The sequence below is a fragment of the Sarcophilus harrisii genome, chromosome 3 (assembly GCF_902635505.1).
Source record: "Sarcophilus harrisii chromosome 3, mSarHar1.11, whole genome shotgun sequence".
NCBI classification, from domain to species: domain Eukaryota; kingdom Metazoa; phylum Chordata; class Mammalia; order Dasyuromorphia; family Dasyuridae; genus Sarcophilus; species Sarcophilus harrisii.
Genome location: NC_045428.1, coordinates 600,480,655 through 600,504,763, shown reverse-complemented (window position 1 = coordinate 600,504,763; position 24,109 = coordinate 600,480,655). Strand labels below are relative to the sequence as shown.

Genomic DNA, 24,109 nt, shown 5'->3' with positions numbered 1-24,109 from the left:
GTGCGCCCTCTACAGTAATTAGCAAGTGCTACGGGTGGAAAGCTGGAATGACTTGAGGAAACAAAGGTTGAAGGGTCCCTTCCCATTTATTAAGCCGTGTGGCGATTTCCCACCAATCTGGACCACACCTTCTCAGCTTTGGCCCTGGGCCCCCAAACAGGAGGAGACAGAGTTTTAGCATTGGAAACAATTCATCAAATCGGACCAAGTAATTACAATGACACCATCGACTGGGCCACATCAAGTAATCTGATTTCTAATTGGAGGAAAGACCGCTAGATGTGGCAGTGAGTAGAGCACCGGACTTGGAGTCAGGAGAACCCGATTTCAACTCTGACCTCAGACATTTAACCCTTACTAGCCGTGAAACCCCATGCCAGTCACTTAATCCCAGTGGCCTCTGAAGAGAAAACCTTGGGAGGGGAAGATCGAGCAGGTGAAATTCCTTCCCATCAGAAAAAGGGGTCCCCCTTCCCCAAATGTCTGCACACACTCGGGAGAACATGGAAACAGTAGCTGACAGCGTGTGTTAGGGGCCAGAACTTGAAACGAGGAGCTCAGTCAGTGGGATTGATAGAGACAATAGTTATCTCATTTAGCCTGATTCCATATGATTGATTTAATCCTACAAGGAGATGTTATGGGCCAGAACTTGAAACATGGCACTAAAGGTGCCGAGGAGACAGTGGTTAAATCTAGTTCAGCATTGATTTAATCCTACAACAAATAATGGTTTCCCAGTGATGTAATGATTGATTTATACTCAGCATGGGGCATATAAGCAAGAAGCTCTCGGGATGAGAAGGACAAGCGCACGAGAAGCTCTCGGAGGCTGAGACAGATTCATTCCATCATCCACCTTTGTGGTGGCTGGAGGCTGAAGCACAAACCCTTGGGAGTCGGGGAGATTCAGAAGCCAGAGAAGACAGGAGGGAGTGCAAGCTCTCGGAACCAAGACGACAGACGGCCTCTAAGAAAGCTAACCGGGGCCCAGGAAAGGAGACAAGACTTGGAAAGAGACAATAAAGGATTTGGACTTTAATACCTGGTTGCATTTGGGGTGATTCCTGAACTGAAAGGAAGACTGCTCCCAGAGACCCAAGAAAACCCCAACAAGAGAATATTACATTTCAGAGAAGAATATTACAATCGTGGGGCTACCCATGGGGGGCTAGAGATTCATCTTTGGATCACTAGGTTTCTGGTCAGCATAACTTAGGTTATTGGTTAAGAGTCTCAAAGCGATAGGGAGCGGTAATCCAGTTTTTAGGCCATGAAGAGCTAGGTCCAAACAATACAAGAAGCTTTTCTCCCAATTCCCACAGTTGAATCAAGTTTTCTCACAAGGCAGACAATGAACTAGATCTATAATTGAATAAAAAATCGAGCTAGCTCCAGAACTGAGTCACTCGATGGAATGAGTGGCTCACACTGGGCTGCTCTCCACAACGTGGGGAGGAGGGGGCAGGGTTTAAAGGGAACTTTGGACATATTGAATTTAAAATACCTACCACATCTCCCAGTTCTATATATCTGAAGAGCAACTGGAGATGTGAGGTTAGAGGTCAGTGGAGATACTGGGGCAGAAAAGTCAGATTTGAGAATCATCAGCATGAACATGGGAACTGATGACAATCATCAAGGGCAGTAACATAGAGGAAAAGGAAAAGACAGAATCCCAAGGAACATCTATGGATAGAGGGTGTGATCAGGAAGAGGAGCCAACAAAAGGGACAGAGAAGGAGGGGTCAAAGGGTAAGGGAACCAAGGGGGAGCGAGTCCTGAAAACCTAGAGAAGAGTGACTAGCAAGGAAAGTCGACCCAGTGTCAAAAACTGCAGAAGTTAAAGAGAATGAGGGGGGAGAAAGGGCATTGGATTTGGTAGCTAAGAGATCACTAGTAACTTTGAAGACAGCAGCCCAGTGGAATAAGCCTAACCACAAGGGGTTAAGAAGAGAGGAGAGGAAGTGGAGGTGCCCAGTGTAGACAGCTTTGTCAAGAAGGTTAGCTACAAAGGGCAGAAAAAATGATGGATGAGAATTAGCAGGGATGAAACAAGTGATGGGTTTTTTTGGGAAAGGAGAGACATGGCAATGTTCATAGGCAGTAGGAAATGCGCCAACAGAGATGAAAAATCATGGAAAATAGCAACAGGAAGGACAATATGTTGGAGGAAATGGGTTGGAATGAGGTTAGTTGGAAAAGAAAGGTTAGCCTTGGTATGGAGAAGGCCACATCATCATTTGAGACTATGGCGGGGGAAGAGAGTGGAAGAAGGCTCCTGTGTGAGAGAGGAGGTGAGAAAGAAGGAGCTTATGGGGAATGGCCTTACTGGGGTAGGCAAAGAATCACCAAGGGTGGGAGAGTCAAGGCTGGGTATAATTGGTGATATAAAAGGCAAAGCATTTGAGAGGACAGTGACTTGAATTGGTCATTGTGGGGAGAATGGGAGGGTCAGGAAATGGAAGGGGTTTCCCTGGTGGTAATGCAAGAGTAAGTCATGTAAAGAAAGGCAGAGTGAGAGGTGGAGTCGCCTTTGATCCCTGGCTGGAAGGGGAAGGGGAGGCAGGGGGACCCCGGAAGCCCCTCCCCCCAAACTCAACTCACTCGAATGTCATGGCCCCCTTGGAGAAGAGGATAAACAACCATGAAAAACATGGTGAAGGGGCTATCATCCTGCTGGGCACCCACCCCGGCAAAATACTTGACCCCTCCCCCCCACCTCCCTCCTTTTTTTTTTTTTTTTTTAATTTAATAGCCTTTAAAGGGATTTATACATGGGTAACTTTACAGCATTAAAATTGCCAAACCTCTTGTTCCAATTTTTCACCCTTACCCCCCCACCCTCCCTAGATGGCAGGATGACCAGTAGATGTTAAATATATTAAAATATAACTTAGATACACAATAAGTATACATGACCATAACATTACCCCCACCTCCCTCGTCCCCATTGTCATTTTCTCTCCATCTGGGTGGGGTCAGGGGCTTCGGGCTGACACCGTCATTCTCGGCCCACTCGGCGAAGGGGGACGGCCTGGATGGAGGGGGGCAAGATCATGCGGACGCTCGTGGAGGAGGGAGCCCCCTGGCGCTCGGTAGAGGAGGAAATTTTCAAGCCGCTGCCTTCAGCCCGGGGAGAGTCAGAGGATGGGGTTGCCTAGCGACTCTTCTCGGCCAGGAGAACCTGAGGCGGGTTGTTGCTTAGCAACCGCCAAGTCGTGCTCGCTCCAGAGAACGTTTCCCCGCCCCCCGTGGGGGGGGGGGGAGGAGCCGAGGGAAGAGGCGTAACCAAGCAACCGACCATCTTCCTCGGATGTTTTGGAAGCATCGCGAGACGAGGCGTTGCTAAGCAACCGCCACCGGGGCGGTCTTCTTGGGCGAGCACCCGCCCCGCTCAAACATGGCGACCGGAGAGTCATGCTGTCACCCAGCAACCGCCTGCGTGGGCGGCCGTCCCTCCCAGCCATTGGCTCCTTGGGCCCAGCCTCCGCTGAGCCCGCCCCGCACCAACATGGCCGCCACGCCTGCGTCATCAGCGGCGCGCCACGAGCGGCGCCGCCTCGTCGAGGGTGCGGTGAGGGCGGCCGCGGCCACGGGAGGCGGGGAACGAGGCGGCGGCAGCGGAGGCGGCCGAGCGGGGCTCGGGATGGTGCCCGGGGCCGAGGGCCCGGCCCGCGCCGGAGGCCTCGTGGCCGACGTGGTCTTCGTCATCGAGGGCACGGCCAACCTGGGACCCTACTTCGAGGGGCTGCGGAAACACTACTTGCTGCCGGCCATCGAGTGCGTGCGCGCGTGCGTGCGCGACCCCGCGGGGCACCCAGAGACCCCTGACCCTTGACCCCGATCCCTCCCTCCCGCAGCCCGGCTCTGCTTATTTCTCTTCTTGCTCCCCAGGTACTTCAATGGGGGCCCCCCGGCAGAGACCGACTTTGGAGGAGACGTGAGAAAGGGACCCTAACGGGGGGAGGGGAGGCAGACCTCGGGGTGGGGCCCGGAAGGATTTGTGGGGATTGGAGGCCCGCCCGGGGGGGGGGGGGCGGGCGGCCCGGGGAGGCGAGCGGGGCCAGCGGGACACCTGGTGCCTCCCTGTCTGTCCACAGTACGGGGGCACCCAGTACAGCCTGGTCGTTTTTAACACCGTGGATTGCGCCCCCGAGTCCTACGTCCAGTGCCACGCGCCCACCAGCAGCGCCTACGAGTTTGTCACGTGGCTGGATGGCATCCAGTGAGTGGGGGGCCGGGCCTGGGGCGGGCGGGGGGTGGGGGGGGGCGGGGCGGCCCATTCTGGCTCCTCTCGCCCACAGGTTCATGGGAGGGGGCGGCGAGAGCTGCAGCCTCATTGCCGAGGGGCTGAGCACGGCCCTGCAGCTCTTTGATGACTTCAAGAAGATGCGCGAGCAGATGTGAGTTGGGCGGGCGGAGGCGGAGGGGGGGGGCCCGGCTCCCAGCTGCCCCCTGCTGACTCCCCCCCCCCCTTAGCGGCCAGACCCACCGCGTCTGCCTCCTCATCTGCAACTCGCCGCCGTACCTGCTGCCGGCCGTGGAGAGCACCACCTACTCGGGCTACACCACTGAGAGCCTCGTGCAGAAGATCGGGGAGGTGAGCCTCGGGCCCGAGGAGGGCGGGGCTGCCCGGGCCCGGACTCCTCCTGAAGGCCCCCTCTGCCCCACAGCGCGGCATCCACTTCTCCATCGTGTCCCCGCGGAAGCTCCCGGCCCTGCGGCTCTTGTTTGAGAAGGCGGCGCCGCCGGCGATGCTGGAGACGCAGCCGGCGGACGTGAGCCAGGACCCGCGGCACATGGTGCTGGTGCGCGGCCTCGTGCTGCCCGGTGAGTGCCCGGGGGAGGGGGGGCTCTGCCTCGGTGACAGGGACGCAGGATGAGGGGCCGGGGCTTGGGGCGGGGCTGGGGGGGGTGGTTTGGGGCCTGGCCGTAGCATCCCAGCGCTGGGCCCATCACCTGGGCCGTGTCCCTGACCCACATCTTGGCCTTTCTGGCCTTTGTCTTTCTCCCCTTTCTCCCGCGGCCCGCTGGCCCCTCCCAGTCGGTGGAGGCTCTGGCCCCGGCCCGCTCCAGCCCAAGCAGCCCGCCCCGCTGCCTCCAGCGCCACCCCCTGGGGCCTCCCTCTCCGCGGCACCCCCCCAGCCACTGCCTCCCGTGTCCCAGCCTTACCAGGTACGGCCTTCTCATCCTCCCCCCCTCGCTTTGGGATCTGGTCATCCGGGAAGGGGGTCTGGGGCAGGGGGGGCCTGGGGGTGGCAGCGGCCCCCAGGGCTGTTTGAACCCCTTCCAGGTGCCCAGCAACCTCAGTGCTGCCCAGGTGGCTGCTCAGAACGCCGTGGAGGCCGCCAAGAACCAGAAGGCAGGGCTGGGCCCCCGCTGTGAGTGTCTAGGGGGGCTCTGTGGGCAAGGGCGGGGGCCGGGGGACCCTCGGCCCCAGGCTCTGCAGCTCATCTTCTCTCCCGGCAGTCTCCCCCATCAACCCTCTGCAGGCGGCAGCGCCCGGAGTGGGGCCCCCCTTCAGCCAGGCCCCGGCCGCCGCGCTCCCTCCCGGGCCCCCTGGGGCTCCCAAGCTGCCTCCGGCCTCGCAGTCCAGCCTGGGGGCAGCAGTTGCCCCTGGGCCCGGGTTGGCCCCTCCTGCCCAGCCCGGAGGGCCCTCCATGGTAAGTGCAACCCCCTGCCCCCCCACAACTCCCCCCCCACACTGTGTGGCGTCCTGTTGGCTCAGGGCCCCTCCTCGACTTCTCCCCGCAGGGGCCTCCCCTCCCCCCTCAGTCTCTCTCTCCTGCACAGGCCGGTGGTGTGGCTGCCCCGGGGGTGAGCGGCCCCAACCCCACGCAGCTGGGGGGGCCTCCCCTGGGGGCGGGGCAACAGTCCGTCACCAACAAGGTTCTGGCGTGGAGCGGCGTGCTCGAGTGGCAGGAGGTAGGGGGCGGGGGTGGGGCGAGGGCGGGGGAGAGGCGGGGGCACGGCGGGCGAGGGGGGCCCCGGTGACGCGCCTTCCCCCTCCCAGAAGCCCAAACCGGCCTCGGTGGACGCCAACACGAAGCTGACTCGGTCCCTGCCGTGCCAGGTCTACGTTAACCAGGGAGAGAACCTGTGAGTGGGGGGGGGGGAGTTCTGGGGGTGGCTCTCAGCCAAGCCTTTGTCTGTGTCCCCGGGTTTGTTTAAGGAGAGCCTTGCTCTGAGCCCGCAAGCGCCGGGTCCCAGACGGGGGCACCAAGGTTCTTCTTCTGCTTCTCTCTGCAGGAAGACGGAGCAGTGGCCCCAGAAGCTGATTATGCAGCTGATCCCGCAGCAGCTGCTGGTGAGTCTCAGCCCAGCCCCCCCCCCCCTCGGTGCCCCAGCCCTGCCAGCCCCCATCGGGCCTGTCCTTGTCCTCTCTCCACAGACCACGCTGGGCCCCCTCTTCCGGAACTCCAGGATGGTGCAGTTCCATTTCACCAACAAAGACCTAGAGTCTCTCAAAGGCCTTTACCGGATCATGGGCAACGGCTTTGTGAGTAGGCCGGGCGTGGGGTGCCTGTGACCCCCCTGGGTGCAGTGGGAGGGCCTCTGCCCCTCCCCCCAGGCACAAGGTCATTGAGCCCCTGCCCCCCAGGCCGGCTGCGTGCACTTCCACCACACGGCGCCCTGCGAGGTGCGCGTCCTCATGCTCCTGTACTCGTCCAAGAAGAAGATCTTCATGGGACTGATCCCCAACGACCAGAGCGGCTTCGTCAATGGCATCCGCCAGGTCATCACCAACCATAAGCAGGTGCAGCAGCAGAAGCTGGAGCAGTTGCAGCAGCAGCAGCCGCCGCCGCAGCCGCGGGGGGTGAGCATGGGGGACCGGGGGACCGGGGGCGCGTCGGGGCTCGGCCTGTGGGGGGGCTCGGTGGGAGGCCGGGCTACTGATGCTTTTTCTTCTCCCCACAGATGGGAGGACCCCAGGCCCCCCCTGGACTGGGCCCCCTTCTGGAGGAGCAGCAGCGGCCCCCCCAAAGCCTGGTGAGTCTGAGGTCAGGGTGGGGGTGGCCCCCGGGTCCCCCTTTTCAGCGTGGAATGGGGCTCCGTTTGCCCCCCCTCATCTTTCTTCCATCCCCCTGCAGCTCCAGCTCCGCCAGCCACAGCCGCAACCCCCCGGCGGGGTAGGAGTCGGGGTGACCGGGACAGGTGGACAGCCTCAGCCGCCCCCAGGCCCTGCCCAGGCCCCCCCAGGGGGACCCCCGCCCGGAGCACCCCCTCCCGGGGCCCCCCCTCCCGGGTCTCTTCTGCGTCCCCAGAACCCTGGTGCCAACCCCCAGCTGCGGAGCCTCCTGCTGAACCCGCCGCCCCCGCCACCAGTGAGGGGGCGCTAGAGGGGAGAGGGGGGGATGGGGGGGGGGGGTCTGGGCCCAGGGCAGTGGTCCAGAGAAGCTCTCGGGGCCTCCTGTCTCCTCCCCCACCACTAGTGAGGGACACTAGAGGGGTAGGGGGTGCCCAGTGGGGCGGGGGGAGGCCCTGAGCCCAGGGCAGTGGTCCCAGGCGCACTCACAGCCTCCTCTGTCTCCCCAGCCTCAGGCCGGGGGGCCGCCGCAGGCCTCCCTCCACCACCTGCAGCCTCCAGGAGCTCCGACCCTGCTGCCACCCCCACACCAGGGCTTGGGCCAGCCCCCCTTGGGCCCTCCCTTGTTGCACGCCCCCCCTGCGCAGCCTTGGCCTGGACAGCTGGCCCCACGGGCCCCTCTGCCAGGTGGGAAGCTAAGCTTGCTGGGAGTCAGCTCTGGGGGCGGTAGAGGCCGCCCCAGAGGAGCTGGAGGCTGACCTGTTCCCTCCCCCCCCCCCCCTTTCAGGTCAGATGCTCCTGAGTGGAGGCCCCAGGGGTCCGGTGCCTCAGCCCGGCCTGCAGCCCCCCAGCGTCATGGAGGAGGACATCCTGATGGACCTCATCTGACACTGCCCCCCGCCCCAATAAAGCTTCCTCCCTCCCGGCCTCTGGCTGGGCGTGCTCCGACCGCGTGTCGGCCTGCTCTCTCTCAGGGGACGGCCCATGGGGGGGAGGGGGAGCAGCAGTCAGGAGGTGCCATGAAAATAGCTTTTATTGAGGGGGGGGAGGGGGGGCTCAGCCCTCAGAGAACTGGCGGTAGAGGGCCTCGTGCCGGGGGTTGGAGAAGCGCGGGCGGAAGGGGATCTCCAGAATCTGCGAGAAGCCCTCGGCCAGGGAGGGCGCCACGAACTGCTTCCTGCAGGGGAGGTTTGGGGTCAGGGGGGGCCGAGTTTCCCTGCGGCCCCCTCGGCCCCCACTCACCTGTAGCTGAACATGACCATGTCCGACACTGCCGGGTGCGGGGATCCCGTCATCTCTCGGAACTGGGGGGAAAAGTCACAGGGTCACGAGGTCGGGTCGGGCGGCAGGCCGGGGTCCCACCCACGGATCCCCGCCCTCCTCACCCGGTTGTTGTGTCGGGCCAGGTCCAGCGAAGCCGTGAAGTGGAAGCATCTGCAGGGGACCCCGGCCTCCTTGGCACATGAGATATACCTGCCAGGGCGGTGGGGGGAGGATGGGATGAGGGCTCCCTGCGTCTCCCTTCTGCCCCCCAACTCCTTACCCCCGCTCAGTACCTGGCCCGGCTGGCGGGGTCAGGGTTGGTGTTGTCCACCACGGCGCGGCCCCCGGCCTTCAGGGCCTCGGCGCACACAGCCACGCACTTCTGCCAAGAGCCCAGCGTATCCTAGGGAAGCGGGGAGAGGGCCTGAGCCGGGGCTGCGCCCACTTGGCGGCTGGCACGGTGCCCGCCCGGCCCCCCACACGTACTCGGTTTGCGTAGACGTAACCTGCGGCCACCAGGTGTTCCTGGAGAAAAGTGGACTTCCCGGCTGTGGGGGGGGATGGGCAGAAAAGTCAGGAGGGCGTGCGTCTGGGGAAGGGGGGCGGGGGTGGACAGGAGTCAAAGGCCGCCTCACCCGCAGGGAAACCGACGGCGACGATGATCTCAGGGCCCGGGCCCACGAGAGGCCCAGCAGGGGGCAGGCACAGCGGCCCCGTGGGGCTCAGACTCCTCTGTGGGAAATCAGGGGGAGGGATGAGGCCGGGCCCCCCCAGAGGCGGGCCATCTCCCACCCAGAGCCCCCCCAAACCTCACCGGGTCAAAGTCTGGGAGTGTGAAGCGGGACGGGGTCCAGTTCAAGAAAAACTCTTCTGGAGTCGAGAACCGTAGGCCGAGATTCAGAGCAAACTGAGGGGGACAGGGAGGTCAGCACGCAGGGCCCCCCCAGCCAGAGGCAGGGGCAGGGGCCGTGGGGCAGCAAGCCTTACCAGCCGGTCCCCACAAGAGAAGTCCTTCTTGCGGCCTGGAGCCCAGTTGGCTGGCCGGCCGGCAGCGTCTGAAAAGGAAGCAGCCTCAGTGCCTGGCCCCGACTCACGCCCGGCGTGCCCCCCAAGGGCCCGACCTTACCTCCCACGTAGAAGCTGTCAGCCAGGGAGACGGGGACCCCCTCGTTGGCCTGAGAGAGAGAGCAGTTAGAGGTTGGGGGAGGTGGTAAGAGCCAGGACCCCGTGATGGGGCCAGCCCACTCCACCCTCCGGCCCCACAGGCAGCCCCGGGCACCTGCTCACACGCGTGATCCCACATGCCGGTCGCCGGCTTCCGGTAAATGCCCGAGCCCGTGGCCACCAGCACCTGGGTGGGGAGAGAGGCGCATGGGATGGTGTAGAAGCCCCGGCCCGCTGCCGGCCCCTCTGCCTGACACCCACCTGGAAAGGGGCCCCCAGGGTCTCCAGGACAGACTCCATCTTGCTCTGGAACACCTGGGGCTGGAGCCGCCCTCGCCCGATGCCCATTTGGTTGGTGAAGATGAGGAGCTGCAGAGAAAGGCGTGGGGGGGGTCATTGCCAGGGGCCCCGGCCCGGCCCCTAGGCTGCCCCCCACGCCTCCCGCCAGGTACCTTGTAACCATCGGCCTCAAGCTCCTGAAGCCGCTTTGGGATCCCCGGGAACAGGATCCTGGGGGAAAGAAGAGGGAGGAAATGGCCCGGGGCGGCTCCCCCCTGCCTGGGCCCCCCGGACCGGCCCTCCTACCTCCAGTCCTCGGGGCTGGTGGGGAAGACCTTGCCCGAGCGGGTGGTGATGAGGGTCCCGTCCAGATCGAACGCGGCCACCTGCAGAGCATGGGCACCTCGGGTCAGCCGGGCTGGGGCAGGGACAGGGGGCCCCCAGACCCGTGGGGCAGGTGCTCACCTTCTCTTGGGCCCGGACTCCCGGGGCCGTGAACACTAGCAAAGACCCGAGCTTCTGCCAGCCTTCGGGGCCCCGGGGCCGCTTTTTGCGGGGCTCTGAGGGGGCTCCCTGGGGCGGGCTGGGCTGGGGGGGCTCCGAGGTCCTGAGCAGGGTCAGCGGGTGCTGACCATTCACCAGCAGCAGCGTCTCCCCGACAGCCAGCTGGGCCTGCGAGCCGGGGCTCAGCCTGGTGCTTCCCGCAGTGGAGGGGTTCACGCCCCGCTGGGGGGCAGAAGGGGCCCCTTAAAGTCAGGCCCGCCCCCCATGGCTGGGAGGGGCTCCCCACGGCCAGGCCCCACCCCCATTTTGCGGGACCAGGTGAAGCGGGTCCCGAGGGCCAGGACCCGCCCCCCACCGCTGCCCCCCTGCTGGGGAGACCCAGCGATTCGTCCCTCTCCGCCCTCCGACGCTGTTACCTGCGTTACCATCACGACTTCAGACGTGGGGTCCAGGCACACTTCCACTGCAGGGGGGAGGGGAAGGTAAGGTCCCGCCCACGTGGTGCCTGGGCCACGCCCCCCGCCCCCCCCCCCCGCCCTCCCCACCTTGGTTGCGCGAGCACTTCCGATCGGTGACACGAGTCAGCGGACCCCGACCCAACACGAGAGTGCGGCCCGCGGGGGGCAGAGGGATGGGGGGCGGCCCTCCGGGCGGGCTATGCAGCCACAGGGTGGGCTCCGGCGTGGCCATACCCGCTTCCCACAGTTGTACCGGCTCCGGAACCACCGCCGGAAATCCCGCCTGCCCAGCCACAGCGGAGCGGAAGAGGCTCGTTTCAATTCGCCCCGCCCCCCTTTCCTTTGGCGAGTGAGGCCGCGCCCACTCCCAGTCCCTTCCCCCCAACCAGCCCTTTCCCCAAGAATCAAGGCTACTGTTAACGTCAAACTCTTTATTCGCAGGCGTCCCCCCTGCCCGTCCCCACCCTCACCCGGGCGGGCGGTGCCCTTTAAGGCACGTGTAGGAATGAAGGCTTAGCGAGCCCCCGAGAGCGAGGGGGCGGCTGAACAGCTAAACCCTTCCCAGGAACAGGCCGATGGGGAGTGGGCAGCGTCATCGGATATGCAACGGGCCATCCCTGGGGCGGCGGGACCGGGCAGGGAGGCTGTAGTGTTAAGTAGGGGCTTCCCCCGCCCCCCCCCCCCCCCCCCCGCAAAGAGGAGCCACCGGCAGTTCAGGCGTTGATTGGATCCTCCCAAAAGGAAGAGGAAGGACCGAAAGATCTAAGGCTGCGATTGGCCCAGGAAACCACCTAGGCCGAGCGAGGAGCTGATTGGACGCCCCCATACCCTCTCCTAAAAGAATGCTCCGAGAAGAGAGCCTGGGATTGGCCAGGGCCTGTCGAGGAGCGGAATTGAGGAAATTCAGGGAGCTGATTGGATGCTTCCGTTAGCTTCCCCAACACAGGGAGAAGAACAAGAAAAAAACGGAGCCCGGGAGGGAGGGGCAGCGAACGGATCCAGGATTGGCCAGATCTGGGCGTGCCGGGGGCGGCGCCAAAGGGCAGAGCCCGCCCGGCGCAAGGTCGCGGTGTGGGGAAGAGGGAGGAAAGAAGGGTAGAGGGGGGAGGGGCGGCGCTGGCAGCCCCCCTCCCCTCAGTATTTCCGCTTCAGCTTCTGAAAGTCGCTGGTGTTGAGGCGGGGCCGGGGCAGGTCTCCGAACACCTGGGAGCCTTCGGCCTCGCGCAGAACCAGCGCCTGCATGCTGGCCGCGATGCGCTCCAAGTCCGGGGAGGAAGGCTGCGGGCAGGGGGCAGCTGGTCAGCTCGGCGCCCGGCCTGTCCCCGCGGACCGCCACTCCCACCCCCACCCCCGGCCGCAGCCTCCCTTCCCCCCACCCCGAGCCGTCAGTTCATTCCCCACTTCCCCCTCCCCCCCACACAATACAAGGCCAGCAGCCTCATTCCTCATCCCAGCCCCCGCCTCCCCCGCCGGCCCTGCCCCCGCTCACCGGCCCGTTTTCCTCGTCCGAGGACCTGGTCTCGTTTCTCTTATCCTTGAAGCCCCAGACGGGCACAGACACGGGCAGGGACTTGGCGTACTGCTGGGGGGCCTGGCTGACGCAGGGCGGGGGCCCGGCGGGCGCCTCCTCGCTCAGGCTGCCGTCGTCGGTGCTCTCGGGGTCGGACTCACAGAAGGGGGGCAGGTCTTCGTGGGCAGTGTCTTCATCCATGACGAACAGGCCTGGGAGTGGGGAGGAATAGGACTGAATGGGCCGCCCCTGGCTCCCCTTCCCCATTGCTCCTCGGGCCTCTAAGTCCAAGTCCCGTCTGACCCTGGGGCTGAAGGCAAGCCGCCAGCCTCCTGGGGGGGGGGGGGGGATTTCCCTCACCTCCATTATCTCCCAGGCCCAGCCTGCTCCCCGACGTCTCCGTCTCCGTGTCCTCGTCCTCGTTGCCGTCTTCCCTGTCCTCGTCCTTCTTGTCTTCGGGCCTCCGAGGATGGGGCGAGCTCCTTGGGCTAGGCGGCCGGGGCTCTGGGGCAGGCGCTGGTGGCGCCGGGGGCCTGGCCGCGGCCGCCCGATGAGCCTGAGCTATGTCGTGTAAGCAGCGTCGGGCAGCTTCGGCCAAGGCACCCCGGCCATGGGCGGCGTAGGCACAGGGGCCGGGCCTTGGCGGGGGCGGGGGTGCAGCTGTCAGCAGTACCAGCTCCGTACCCGTGTGTGCCCGAAACCGCTCGGCTGCCCCCACCACGGCTTCCCATAGCTCCTCGGGGCGCCCGGATGCCATCCACGCCCTGGGGGATGAGAAGGGTTGACCAGAGGAGAACCCGTGGGGGCCCGTCTGGCACTTGGGAACCTCCCTCGACATACACACGCCTTAATACAGAAGCAAGGGGACTGTTAAAGCCAGGAGGGGCCGTTGGGTCCAATGAGCTCCAACAGAAAAGGCTCCGAAGACCCAGAGGGGCCCCTGGCCGGACTGTTACCCTGTCACTAGCGAGGCGCCGACAAGTCCCCGGGCGAGGAAGCCGCGGGGACGCGGTACCAAGCTAGAAGCTCTAGGGCCGTTGTCATCGCATGCCTGAGGGCAGCACTTTGGGGGCAGAGAGGCAATCCGGGAAGAGGGCAAAAGCGACAGACTCTGCAACTGCATCCGGGGCTCCCCTAAGAGAGGACCCCCTGCGCACCTGCCACAAGCTCCCCCGGTTTGGCCATGGAGCGGTTGTTCAGCTCCGCCCTACACGTGGGAAAACAGGAAGTCCAGCCCTTTTGTAGGCGGAGCAGGCAGTCCCGAGGTAACACGGGCAGCCCAACCAGGTCTGGAGAGGAGAGAGCCAATCATTCTCTCCCCCCCCCCCCCCCCCCCGACTCCTAAAGAAGCAGATGGGATGTCCCGCCTCCCGGGGCGGAGAAAGGCTAATGTCGACTTTGGGAGGAGAAAAAGGCTACGCCGGAAGTTCCGCCCTTGCGTGGGAGGGGGGGAACCCCATTAGCCGGACCCCCAACCCCCCCACTATTCTCCTGGTACAGGGTACAGGCTTGGCTCTGGGGAGGTTCTGGGGCGAGCGCGGGATCTAGGCCCCATCCCCCCTCGCGAGGCTGTCTGCACCCTCCGCTCGCTTACCTCGGCCGGGCTCCCGTCTCCCTGCCTCCCTCCCCTCCAGCCTTCGTTCCTCCCCAGGAGTCCGCGCCGCCGCTGCTCACGTGCCTGCGGCCAGCATGGCGGGCCTGCCTGACGCCCTCACAAGGCATGGCGGCTTCGGCGTCACTTCCGCCCGGCGCCAGCCTCTGATGACTCTCTGCATTTTACCCTCGTTCTGCAAGGAGGTTCCCACCCGGCTTGCCCTCAAGTATCATGGCGGCCGCACGGCTTCACGCCCCGCCCCTGCCCGATATCCATGGCGTTTTTGTCACAGACATTCACGCTGAGGGCTACCGCTCCGCCCTAGGCCCGCGAGCACGGTGGGGTACAACCACGTCCTCGCTTTGGGGACCCGCGACGCCGCGGCCGCCGCCTTCCTCTGGGGGACTCCCGCTGTTTCCCTTTCCCCCCCCCCCCCCCCCCCCCCCCCCCCCCCCCCCCCCCCCCCCCCCCCCCCCCCGCTTCCTGGCACGTAAGTGGTGTGCCCCGCACTAACATGGCCCTCGCAGCGCAGCGCAGCGCAGCTCGCTTCCTAGAACGACGGCAGCACGGCTACGGCATCCCTAAAAATCGGGGTGGAAAAGGCGGGGCACGCGCAGAGAGAAAAAGCTTGGCAACTCCACTTTGTTTACTTCTTTCTGGGAGCCCACGTGACGCGCCCGCGCCCAGCCCACTCCCGGCACCGCCCTCCATCGCGTCTGCGCAGAGCGTCTTGGTCCCTCTCCTCCTCTTCCTCCTCAATTGTTGGTTTGATCCACTGGTGGATGAGGGAAAGAAACGGACCATTTTACTCCGCTGGAGGGGAGGTCCGCCTCGCCGGATGTGACGTAAGAGTTTATCTTCGGAGGTGGAGCGAGCTCGTGTAGTGGCCTCGGCCCCAGCTGCAACTATGGAGGAGGCTGGCTACCGGGTAAGTGTTGACGGAGAACCTAAGCGGCCTTCGGCCTAACCCTTCCCTTCCTCCTTTCGGGATCTGGATCCTGCCCTTCTCCGACCCTTTCTCACTACTTTCCTGGTTCCCGACCTCAGCGCATGCGCTTCTCTCGGGCCCGAAACCTTGGTGAAGTGCGTCCACTTCTCTGTTTTTTTTTCTTGGGCGCATGCGCTTCCACTCAGGTACCACTTTCTGGCGGAAGCGCTTCCTCGCCCCTGGCTGTGCGCATGCGGGCCTCTGGTCCCCGGGCGCTCGCCCTCCCCCCTCCCTCCCTCCCTCCGCCCCATCAGCCCCGGTTTCTGTGCCCCGACGCTAGAGAGCTGAGCTCCACCTCCGCCCGTAGGTAGTGTTCGAGAAGGGCGGGGTGTTCCTGCACACGAGCGCCAGGGGGCGGCACCAGGACCCGGGCTCGCTCATCGCCGGCGTGCTGCGCCTGCTCGAGAAAGTGAGTCCCAGGGGTGGGCGTGGCTTCGGCCATGGGGGCGGGCTCTGGGCGGGACGGGGGCAGGACGGGGGCGACCCGGGCCTTTGGTCTGTTCTTGTCTCCCTCCAGGACAACGACGTGGTCCTGCACTGGGCCCCCGTGGAAGAGGCCGGAGACTGCTCCCACGTGGTCTTCTCTAGGAAGGTGGGCGCCCCGCCCCCCCTCCCCGCCGCTTTCAGCTCCTGCCCGGAGACTGAGTCCTCCCTGCTCCAGAGCACACGCTGGGGGGACCCCAGCCCAGGGCGGCCACGGGCTGCCCCTTCCCCGGGCACGGTCAGCCTCCCTCGTAGACTTAGGGTTTCTGTCTCGGGATAGAAATTTGGGTTCCCGTCCCCAGAGCCCACGGAGTCCCTGCCTTCGGTCTCCGGGGCTGTTTGGGCTCCTCTGCAGGCTTAGGGCCCTCGTGTGTCGGGGCACGTTTGGCTCTCCCTCCCCCGGGCATGTTCAGGACCCCATGGCCTTGCCACGGGCCAGCTCAGGCCAGTCCGTCCCCCTTGAGGGGCTCGGCCTGGGCAGGTCCGGCCTCAGGAGGGGCACTCGGTTACCTTCGATGCTTTGGCTTCCAGGGCCCCCCTCCCGCCCGTCGAACGTTGTAGGGTCAGACCCCCTGGTCCCAGAAATGCCGGGGCAGGCACAGGAGCCCAGATCTCACTGTTTGATTTTGACCCCAGGAGCCTGGTGGAGGGGACCCCTGCCCCTCAGAGGAAGAGCCGACCTTTGACCCCGGCTATGAGCCGGACTGGGCTGTGATCAGCACCGTGCGCTCGCGGCCCCGGCCCCCCGAGTCTGCCTCAGGTACGGCCGTGGGTCCCACGGGTGGATGAGGGCCAGAGGCCCAAATTCCGGGTGAATGGGGCCGTGGGGGGGGGGGGGGCGGGGTGGAAAGGAAGCTGGAGAGACCCCCAGGTGGGCTGGGCCAGCATCCCCGGTGGGGTGGGGACCCTAGAAGGGGTGCTTCAGGCTGGGAGCGGAGGAGAGGATGGCGGGAGGCAGCCTCAGTCTGGGCAGCAAAGAAAGGGGCCACCGTGTGAGTGGAAGCTGGCCGAGATAGGTACGGAGGAGACCGGGGTGAGGGTAGCCACCTGTGCCCGGGGGGGCTGGGGGGCACCCCTCTGTGTGCCCCGAGTCCTGCAGCCTCTTGCTCCTCTTCCAGCCACAGGGTCTAGCAGCGCCCGGGGTCCCTGGGCTTTCTCGGTGAGCCTGGGCGAGCTGAAGTCCATCCGGCGTTCCAAGCCGGGCCTGGGCTGGGCCTACCTGGTGCTGGTGACCCAGGCGGGCGGCTCCTTGCCGGCCCTGCACTTCCACCGCGGGGGCACGCGGGCCCTGCTGCGCGTCCTCAGCCGCTACCTGCTGCTGGCCAGGTCAGTGCGGTTGGCTGCCCCTCCCCTGTCTCCCTGACCCCCCCCATCCTCTCTTCCCCCTCTGCTGTCCCTTCCCCTCCCCTCACCCTCTCTGCTCTCCCTCTGCCTCCCAGCTCCCCCCAGGACTCCCGCCTCTACCTCGTCTTCCCCCACGACTCCTCCGCGCTCTCCAACTCCTTCCATCACCTGCAGCTCTTCGATGACGACAGTTCCAACGTGGTGTCTGTGAGTGGGCCGAGGGAGGGAGATGGGAGTGGAGGTGGGGAGAAGCCCAGGAAGGGGGGGCTGTCGGCGGGAGCTACCCCGAAACCTTGTGCCTTCGTCCTCCTCTCAGCGTTTCCTCCAGGACCCTTACGCAGCCACCTTTGGAGGTTTCTCCCGAGTGACCAATTTTTTCCGGGGAGCCCTTCAGCCGCCCTCCGACGGGCCCCCCCCGAGTCGTCCCGAGGTCTCTGAGGATGAGGAGCCGGAGCCCGGCTTCGAGGTCATCTCCTGTGTGAGTGCTCGGAGGGTGAGGGTCAGAGCACGGACCGTGATCTTGGAGGGGAATTGGGGGGGCACAGCTGCTAATCCCCCTCTCCCCCTGTGGGCTCGGCACAGGTGGAGCTGGGGCCCCGACCCGTGGTGTCGCGGGGTCAGCCCGTGACGGAGGAAACGTGGGCCCGACACGTGGGCCCAGACGGGCGCCTTCGAGACATTGGGGAGCTTAAGGCTCAGATCTTCTCTGGGGTGAGTGAGGTGGGGTAACCCGGGGGAAGGGGGAGGGGAGGTGGCCTGGGGGTGACCGCTCTGTCTCCTCAGGGCCTGTGCCCCTCCTTGAGGAGAGAGGCCTGGAAGTTTCTCCTGGGTTACCTGAGCTGGGAGGGCTCGGCCGAGGAGCACAAGATCCACGTCCGGAGGAAAACGTGAGTGAGGGTCCCCGTCCCCCACCAGCTCCAGGCCTGGGCCTGGCGAGGCTGCCGGCGAGGGGTCGGGCCGGTCCTGCTGCGGGTCTGGGGCTGACGCCCTTCCCCTTTCCCCCTTCCGATTCAGGGACGAGTATTTCCGGATGAAGCTGCAGTGGAAGTCGGTGAGCCCTGAGCAGGAGAGGAGGAACTCGCTCCTCCACGGCTACCGCAGCCTCATCGGTCAGTGTGGGCCGAGGGCCGGGGCAGGGATGGGGGGGCTGGGATCGTGGGGGGGACCAGGGACGGGACCTGACCCTCCCCCTCTCCACAGAGCGCGACGTGAGCCGCACCGACCGCAGCAACAAGTTCTATGAGGGGCCGGGGAACCCGGGCCTGGGTCTGCTCAACGACATCCTCCTCACCTACTGCATGTACCACTTCGATCTGGGTACGTGTGGGCCGGGCGGGCGGCCGGGCTTCGGCCACGGCACTGGCGAGGCTGACCTCCGGCCTCCCGTCCGCCCCAGGTTACGTGCAGGGCATGAGCGATCTCCTGTCCCCCATCCTTTACGTCACGCAGAATGAGGTGGATGCCTTCTGGTGCTTCTGCGGCTCAAGGTCCTCCTCGCTTCCAGCACGGGAACTTCGAGGAGAGCCAGGAGACGATGAAGCGCCAGCTCGGGCAGCTCCTGCTGCTGCTGCGGGTGCTGGACCCCCCCCTCTGCGACTTCCTGGGTAACAGTTTATTCGCGGCCCGAGGTCCCCAGATGAGAGACTGGAGGGGTGGAATACTAGCCCCCAGCGCCAGCGCGCTCCCCTTCTGCCGGCGCCCCCGCTTTGCCCCCTCGCCGTTCCCATGCATACCCACGGCCCTTCCCTTGGCCACAGCTGTCGGCCGCTGCCCCGGGTGGTCAGGGGACCCCTCCCTGCCGCCCCGAGAGAAACGCTCCCAGGGGAGCCGGACCCCAAGCTCAAGGGCCCTTGTCCCCTCCCCCAACCAGACTCCCAGGACTCGGGCTCCCTCTGCTTCTGTTTCCGCTGGCTGCTCATCTGGTTCAAGCGCGAGTTCCCATTCCCTGACGTCCTCCGTCTGTGGGAGGTGAGCGGGGGCCGGCGCGGGGGAGGGAAGGGCCGGGGGAGCCGGGGCCCCACTGAGACGCCCTGTCCCCGAGCAGGTGCTCTGGACCGGGCTCCCGGGCCCCAACCTGCACCTGCTGGTGGCCTGCGCCATCCTCGACATGGAGAGGGACGCCCTCATGCTCTCCGGCTTTGGTTCCAACGAGATCCTCAAAGTGAGTTCTCCTGCCCCCCCCCCCCCCCCCCCCCAGCCTCTGGGGGCGTCCGCCCCACTGAGGCTGCCCCATCCGCTCTCCCTGCAGCACATTAATGAACTGACCATGAAGCTGAGCGTGGAGGACGTCCTGACCCGCGCCCAGGCCTTGTACCTGCAACTGACGGCCTGTCCGGTGAGACCCCGTCCCGCCCCCACCCCGAGACCGCGCTCCCAAACCGCCCTGTGGCCTCTGCGGGGGATCCCCGCCTTCACTCTGGCTTCTCCCCACAGGAGCTGCCCCTCAACGTGCAGGAGATCCTGGGCCTGAGCCAGGCCCCAGCTTCCAGCCCTGGCAGCCCCTCCCCCTCGGGCTCCCCGCTGCCTCTGTCGCCCTCGCCGGCCCCCGAGGCCCTGTCCTCCGTCTCCGGGGAGCCCTCGCCCACTCCCCAGCCCGACAGCAGCCTGGAGATCCTGCCTGAGGACTCGGGCCCGGAGCCCTGACCCCTTCCCCCTCACACACCAGCACTGGCACTTTACCCCTCCCCCCTTGCGCCCACCACCAAAGCTCTGCCCTTTCTTCTCAGACCCCCGCCCCTGTGTGACCCGGTGTGGCTGGGGGTGCGCCTCCTTTCTGCCCATTAAACAGGTTACTCGGACGCCCGTTGTCTGCCTGGCTGTGTTGGGGGCGCTGGGGCCGAGGGAAGGGCGCTGAGGAAAGTCTGGGGGAGGGGACGCAAGGAACAGCACCAGGAGACTTCCCACAAAGGCTTTATTGACTTTGGGTCCCTCCTGCCTCAGGCCCCAGGGGCAGCTGAGCCCGGGGCCTTCCCAGGTCCTGGAAGAGCAGGGACACAAGGGAGGCGGGGACTCCCAGCCCGTGGTCCTGGCTGGAGTGGAGGCCATGCTGTATGGCCCGGGCCGGAGCAGAGGCCAGGCTGCGTGGTCCTGGCCAGAAAGGAAGCAGGGGCTCCCAGCCCCCGTGGTCCTGGCCAGAGCAGAGGCCAGACTGTGTGGTCCCGGCCAGAACGGAGACCGGGCTGCATGGTCCGGGCTGGAGGGGAAGCAGGGACACCCAGGGCAGAGCAGAGGCCGGGCTGTGTGGCCTGGGTCACAGTGGAGGCTAGGCTGCATGGCCCCGGCCAGAAAGGAAGCAGGGGCTCCCAGCCCCTGTGGCCCTGGCAGAGGCTCCTGGGCTTCCCGCTCGATGCGTGGGGCCTCCGCTGGGTTCCTAGGCCCCCTTGTGTATCCTCAGGGCTGCCCGCAGTCCTGACTTGATGGCTGTCTCCACCCAGCCGTGGGGGAGGGCCGTGAACTCCCCTGCAAAGTGCACGCGGCCCTCCGGCTGGGTCCAGTCCCAGTCCCAGGGAGTCCCCCGCGTGGGGTCTCTGGGCTCCGGGGGCTGCATCACGAAGCCGCCCTGGCTGTAGCGATCCTCCCCCCAGCGCTTCACAGCCCCGTGGCCGTCCCAGAGCTCCCGCACCTTCTCGCCGTGGAGGCCCACAACGTCCTCCAGCGCCAGGCGCAGGATCTCCTTCTCCCCCAGGCCCGCAAAGGCGGCTGTGGCGTCCGACCACGTGTAGGATGCGAGGAGGAGGCCACCGGCCTCTCCCCCGGGGCCCTGTGGGTAGTAGAGGGCACGGACCGGGCGGTCGGTGTTCGAGTGCCCCCCCAGGATGCCCTCGTCCTCCCAGAAGGGTCTCCGGAAGCTGAGGAAGACCTTGGTAGCCGGGACATAGTGGATGTTGCGCAGCGCCCGGCGGAGGGGGGGCCGCAAGGGCGGCTGGAAATCGACGTGGCTCAGGGCCGTGCTGGTGGTGGCCAGCAGCACGCGGTCGGCGGTCAGGGACAGCAGGTGCGAGGGCTGCCGCGGGTCACGGTAGTGGACGGTGGCGTTTTTCCGGTTCTGGGACACCCGGACCACGGGGGCCTGGAGCAGGACCGAGCCACGGAGGGAGAGCAGCAGGGCGCGGGGCAGCTGGTCCCAGCCGTCGCGGATGCGCCAGTACCTGGGGGACACACACGGAGGCCGGTGGGCCCGGGGCCGGAGCGGGCCCGGCCCCCCCTCCTTCCCGGTACGCACCTGAGCCGGTCATTGAGGTAGCTGTGGGCCCGTAAGGCCTCGGCGAAGCTGAGGGAGAAGAAGCCGTCCTCGGCCAGCACGTCTCCCAGGAGCTGGGTGGCCGCCGTGCTCAGGTTCCCTTCTCCAAGGAGGTAGTTCTGGGGGGCGGAGTGGGGCCTCAGGCCTGCGCCCCCCTCGGCCCCCACGCCATTTCCAGGGCATCCCTTTGCGGGGCAGGGTCTGGGGGCTCGTTGGCCACTGGGGCCCCCGCGGATAGGGCCCTGCTCTCAGCTAGGGAACGCCTGCAAGGCGGGTCCAGCCCAGGGAACTGGGGGGGGGGGGGTCATGGGCAGGCTTTGACCTCAGGGCCCACTGGTGCTGTCCAGTGGTCAGAGAGCCCCCTCACTGACCTTCCTCCGCCAGGGGTACTTGGCTTCGTGGAGCTTGGGTGGGCTTCCGCCATCTCCTTAAAATGCCTTCCCCTGCTTCTTGGGGTCCTTATGTGTCTGCCTTTGCCCCTTTTCCTTCTCCCCCTTCCCCCTTCTCCCCTCTTCCTCCTTCCCCTTGTCTCCGCAGTTCAGTGGGGGGTTCTGTGCCCCTCTGGCATAATCACTTTGGACAAGTGGGGGCAGGGCTGGGCTGGCATTTTTGCCCCCCCCCCTTGTTGCTATAGAGCCTGGGGCTCAGGATCCGCCCCCTCTGCCTCTGGGGGCCCCTTTCCCCCACCTGCTGTGTCCCCCCCAGGACAGAGGGAGATGCGAGCCTCCCCCCTCCCCGCGGCCCCTCCCTCACCAGAAGGGTGATGTTCTCGAATTTCTTTATGGCGGCGTCGCAGCCCAGGCGCTTTACGTCATCCAGCGCCTACGGGAGGGACACCCCGGGATGGGGCCTGAGCCGGCAGCCCCGGGTCCCCCACCCTCCCCGATGGCCCCAGGTCCTCCGAGGAGAGGGGTTCGCTCAAGGCCATCCAAGCGCCCAGCGCCCCTCCCCTGGGAGCCCCCCAGCCCTGGCCTGCCCTCGGGGAGCCCGGGGCCCTCTTGCCCCGCCCCCTGCCCCAAGCATGCGGCTGCCCGCGGGCCCTGCGGTGTGGGGGCAGCCCCGGGCCGTGGGGGCTCCGAGCTTCCGTCGGGTGGGGGAGGGGCGGGCACACCTTGTCCAGGGCCAGCTGGTAAATGGCCTCGGGCGAGCGGCCTCGCTCGGAGGCCCGCAGGCGGTAGCCCAGCTGCTCCGGCGCAGCCTCCACCACGAAGTTCCGCAGCTTGACCCCGTTGGCCTCGGTCCAGGCGTTCAGGTCGTACTGAACGAAGGGGGCCAGGGGGAGGCCCAGGAGGGCGCAGAGCTTCAGGAGGAGCCTGCGGGAGGGAGCCCGGCGGCCGTGAGGGGCGGGGGTGGGGGGGGTGTAAGGGGCGCCCGGACGGGGGGGGGGGGGGGGGGGAGGGGCGCCCGCCCGGCCCAGGGAGGTGTGAGGGGCGCGCAGCCCCGAAGGCGGGTCGGAGCCCGAGCTGCCCCGTACGTGTGGCTGGATGGTATCCTCATGGCCCCCAGCTCTCCCAGCCAGCCCGTCCGCTCGTCCCTGTACGTCAGGATCCGGCCCCCGATCCTGTCACTGGCCTCCAGCAGAGTCACCTGGGAGGGGACGCTGTCAGTGCGACGCCCCCACCCAGCCCCCAGCCCTGTCTGGGCCCTGATGCTTGGGGGGGGGGGGGCACTATCCGGGACCGTGGTCCAGCGGAGGGCGCAGGCGGGGATTGGGCCCCGGGAGGGGTTTCCTCCGCCCCAGCCTGTCCTCCCAGCTGGGGGGGGGGGAGGGAGGTGACCAGACCCCAGGGAGCACCCCCTGTCAGGGAGAGGGTGGGCGGACACCCCCGGCTGCGAGAGGGCAGCCCCGCCCCCAGGCTGAAGAGGGAGGAGGCCGGCTTTGGGACAGACGCTGGCGGCCGGTCGGGGTCGGAGCGGGACTTTCCCACAGGTTCGGGGAATGCCTTGGGCCGGGCTCCAGACGTCTGCACGCTCCCCCTCCCCTCTCCTCCTCCCCAAGTGAAGGGAGCCGGGGGAGCGTGCAGACGCCGGAGCGTTTGGAGCCCAAAGGGCCCGAGGCTTCCCCCGAGGGGCTGCAGCCCGGGGCGCCGGGACCCCCACCTGGTGGCCGGCGTTCTCCAGCACCCTGGCGGCCACCAGCCCGGCCACGCCGGCCCCCACCACCGCCACGCGCTGGGGCCGCGCCGTCCGGTTGAGCCCCCGGCTGACGATGGCCAGCAGCTCCTCGCGGTCCGGGTCCTGGAAGCACCTCAGGAAGGGGTCGTCCCCGGCGTCGGGCTGGCTGGCGCGGGCCCCGTGCAGGAGGAGGAGCAGACCTGGGCGGGGAGGAGCCTCCTGAAGCCCCCGGCCCCGGCGGGCACAGCCCTGCCTCCCGGCCCCGCCCCCACACTTACCCCACCAGCGCATGTCTCCGAGCGGGAAGGGGGCGACCTGGGGGCCGAGGAGAGAAGCCGCCGTGAGCCCGGAGGCCGCCCCAGCACTGCCCGCGCCTGCCCGCCCGGAGTTCCTATTAATCCAATGGACACCTGCCCCATCCCAGTCTCCAAGGGCTTTCCTTGTCCATCTTTCCGGCCCCTGCGCCCCGGCCACTCCCTGGCTCCCAGCCCCGGCCACTCTCCTGCCCCGGCCCGGCCACTCCGGCCCCTGCCCCTCTCCATCTCCTGTCCCGGCTGTCCGCATCCCTGCCCCGGGCCCTGCTCGCGCACCTGCCGCCACCAGCCTCCCTACTGCTGAGCCTCCGGTCCCCCTTTGCTTTTGTCCCCGCGGGCGGGCGCTGGCCCCTCCCCGGCCCTGACGCTCTTGGGAAGTCCGGTCCCCTGGGCAGGAAAGCGAAACTTCTCCCCGAGTTCGGGGACTGCCGGCCCGGGGCGGGCCAAGGGGCTGAGGAGGGGCGGGGGCGGGGCGGGAGAGGAGGGGCTGCTCAGCGGCCCCCCTTGGCTTCCTGGGGGTCTGCAGACGCGGGGGCCGGGGCTCCCCCGCGCTCACCTCCAGGGCCCCCCCCACGCTCGCCCCCAGGGCCCCCGTCCGTCCCCGCCTCCCCCCCCCCGCCCCCCGTGTGTCCCGGGCTGGGGGAAGCGCAGGAGCAGCGACCGCGTTCTGGTTCCTAGCTTTTCTGGGGAGCTGGATGGGGTGGGGGGGGAATAACGCAGCAGCCGCGGCCCCAGCGGCCGGCCTCGCTCCCGGACCCTCCGCGCTGGACTGTCCGTCAGGGCGCAACCCGGGCGCTGGGACCCCATCCCTCGTCCTGGAAAC

General features: G+C 66.5%; 5 protein-coding genes across 8 annotated transcripts; 2 read left to right on the top strand and 3 right to left on the bottom strand.

Moving 5' to 3' along the window:
* Nucleotides 1–3,504: 3,504 nt before the first annotated feature.
* MED25 (mediator complex subunit 25) lies at nt 3,505–7,978 on the top strand. 3 transcript variants are annotated; one of them, XM_031963398.1, is made up of 18 exons: nt 3,505–3,783; nt 3,898–3,943; nt 4,104–4,228; nt 4,308–4,406; nt 4,483–4,603; nt 4,677–4,833; nt 5,048–5,178; nt 5,276–5,384; nt 5,473–5,666; nt 5,797–5,928; nt 6,017–6,102; nt 6,253–6,310; nt 6,395–6,502; nt 6,605–6,820; nt 6,922–6,993; nt 7,095–7,328; nt 7,540–7,717; nt 7,818–7,978. In XM_031963398.1, exons 1-18 carry the CDS (start codon nt 3,515–3,517, stop codon nt 7,916–7,918), a joined length of 2,436 nt encoding a protein of 811 aa, XP_031819258.1. In that variant the 5' UTR covers nt 3,505–3,514; the 3' UTR covers nt 7,919–7,978. The 3 variants fall into 3 exon arrangements, with proteins under 3 accessions (XP_031819258.1, XP_031819259.1, XP_031819260.1); XM_031963399.1 differs by having other exon boundaries at nt 3,506–3,783; nt 5,297–5,384; XM_031963400.1 differs by lacking the exons at nt 3,505–3,783; nt 3,898–3,943 and adding an exon at nt 3,791–3,897.
* A 29-nt stretch (nt 7,979–8,007) lies between these two features.
* Nucleotides 8,008–11,011, bottom strand: PNKP (polynucleotide kinase 3'-phosphatase). The gene is made up of 16 exons (XM_031963401.1): nt 10,786–11,011; nt 10,657–10,703; nt 10,202–10,462; nt 10,043–10,122; nt 9,910–9,967; nt 9,719–9,826; nt 9,573–9,644; nt 9,420–9,468; nt 9,281–9,348; nt 9,108–9,200; nt 8,929–9,025; nt 8,780–8,841; nt 8,587–8,696; nt 8,416–8,503; nt 8,273–8,334; nt 8,008–8,207 (listed from the first exon to the last, which is right to left on the bottom strand). The coding sequence occupies exons 1-16, from the start codon at nt 10,928–10,930 to the stop codon at nt 8,087–8,089; spliced, it is 1,521 nt and encodes a 506-aa protein (XP_031819261.1). The 5' UTR covers nt 10,931–11,011; the 3' UTR covers nt 8,008–8,086.
* Nucleotides 11,012–11,384: 373 nt separating this feature from the next.
* AKT1S1 (AKT1 substrate 1) lies at nt 11,385–14,065 on the bottom strand. 2 transcript variants are annotated; one of them, XM_031963396.1, is made up of 4 exons: nt 13,803–14,065; nt 12,569–12,972; nt 12,188–12,420; nt 11,385–11,976 (listed from the first exon to the last, which is right to left on the bottom strand). In XM_031963396.1, exons 1-4 carry the CDS (start codon nt 13,928–13,930, stop codon nt 11,833–11,835), a joined length of 909 nt encoding a protein of 302 aa, XP_031819256.1. In that variant the 5' UTR covers nt 13,931–14,065; the 3' UTR covers nt 11,385–11,832. The 2 variants fall into 2 exon arrangements, with proteins under 2 accessions (XP_031819256.1, XP_031819257.1); XM_031963397.1 differs by lacking the exon at nt 13,803–14,065 and adding an exon at nt 13,366–13,475.
* Nucleotides 14,066–14,317: 252 nt separating this feature from the next.
* Nucleotides 14,318–19,415, top strand: TBC1D17 (TBC1 domain family member 17). The gene is given in 17 exon segments (XM_031963394.1): nt 14,318–14,730; nt 15,098–15,199; nt 15,308–15,382; nt 15,910–16,033; nt 16,392–16,599; nt 16,713–16,824; nt 16,934–17,095; nt 17,200–17,328; nt 17,401–17,504; nt 17,632–17,726; nt 17,818–17,934; nt 18,014–18,111; nt 18,113–18,221; nt 18,488–18,585; nt 18,662–18,778; nt 18,866–18,952; nt 19,051–19,415. Coding segments are annotated over 17 exon segments (1,968 nt in total). The 5' UTR covers nt 14,318–14,709; the 3' UTR covers nt 19,261–19,415.
* Nucleotides 19,416–19,514: 99 nt separating this feature from the next.
* On the bottom strand, nt 19,515–23,709 carry IL4I1 (interleukin 4 induced 1). Its single transcript, XM_031963395.1, has 8 exons — nt 23,563–23,709; nt 23,251–23,287; nt 22,958–23,172; nt 22,332–22,444; nt 21,969–22,170; nt 21,611–21,679; nt 20,840–20,976; nt 19,515–20,765 (listed from the first exon to the last, which is right to left on the bottom strand). The coding sequence occupies exons 2-8, from the start codon at nt 23,261–23,263 to the stop codon at nt 19,988–19,990; spliced, it is 1,527 nt and encodes a 508-aa protein (XP_031819255.1). The 5' UTR covers nt 23,264–23,287; nt 23,563–23,709; the 3' UTR covers nt 19,515–19,987.
* Between the last annotated feature and the right edge of the window lie 400 nt (nt 23,710–24,109).

What these genes read in the sequence shown, in the direction of transcription:
- AKT1S1 (XM_031963396.1), bottom strand. Translation starts at nt 13,930, where the DNA reads ATGCCTTGTGAGGGCGTCAGGCAGGCCCGCCATGCTGGCCGCAGGCAC. An exon ending in GGGCCTGGGAGATAATGGAG is followed by an intron (nt 12,421 to 12,568) that starts GTGAGGGAAATC and finishes CCCCACTCCCAG; the next exon opens with GCCTGTTCGTCATGGATGAA. An exon ending in CGGACGAGGAAAACGGGCCG is followed by an intron (nt 11,977 to 12,187) that starts GTGAGCGGGGGC and finishes CCCTGCCCGCAG; the next exon opens with CCTTCCTCCCCGGACTTGGA.
- MED25 (XM_031963398.1), top strand. Translation starts at nt 3,515, where the DNA reads ATGGCCGCCACGCCTGCGTCATCAGCGGCGCGCCACGAGCGGCGCCGC. An exon ending in AGCCCGGAGGGCCCTCCATG is followed by an intron (nt 5,667 to 5,796) that starts GTAAGTGCAACC and finishes TCTCCTGCACAG; the next exon opens with GCCGGTGGTGTGGCTGCCCC. An exon ending in GTTAACCAGGGAGAGAACCT is followed by an intron (nt 6,103 to 6,252) that starts GTGAGTGGGGGG and finishes TTCTCTCTGCAG; the next exon opens with GAAGACGGAGCAGTGGCCCC.
- PNKP (XM_031963401.1), bottom strand. Translation starts at nt 10,930, where the DNA reads ATGGCCACGCCGGAGCCCACCCTGTGGCTGCATAGCCCGCCCGGAGGG. An exon ending in GAGTCCGGGCCCAAGAGAAG is followed by an intron (nt 10,123 to 10,201) that starts GTGAGCACCTGC and finishes CATGCTCTGCAG; the next exon opens with GTGGCCGCGTTCGATCTGGA. An exon ending in CCCTGGGGGCCCCTTTCCAG is followed by an intron (nt 9,645 to 9,718) that starts GTGGGTGTCAGG and finishes CTCCCCACCCAG; the next exon opens with GTGCTGGTGGCCACGGGCTC.
- IL4I1 (XM_031963395.1), bottom strand. An exon ending in AGGATACCATCCAGCCACAC is followed by an intron (nt 22,171 to 22,331) that starts GTACGGGGCAGC and finishes TCCCTCCCGCAG; the next exon opens with GCTCCTCCTGAAGCTCTGCG. An exon ending in TCGAGAACATCACCCTTCTG is followed by an intron (nt 20,977 to 21,610) that starts GTGAGGGAGGGG and finishes TCCGCCCCCCAG; the next exon opens with AACTACCTCCTTGGAGAAGG.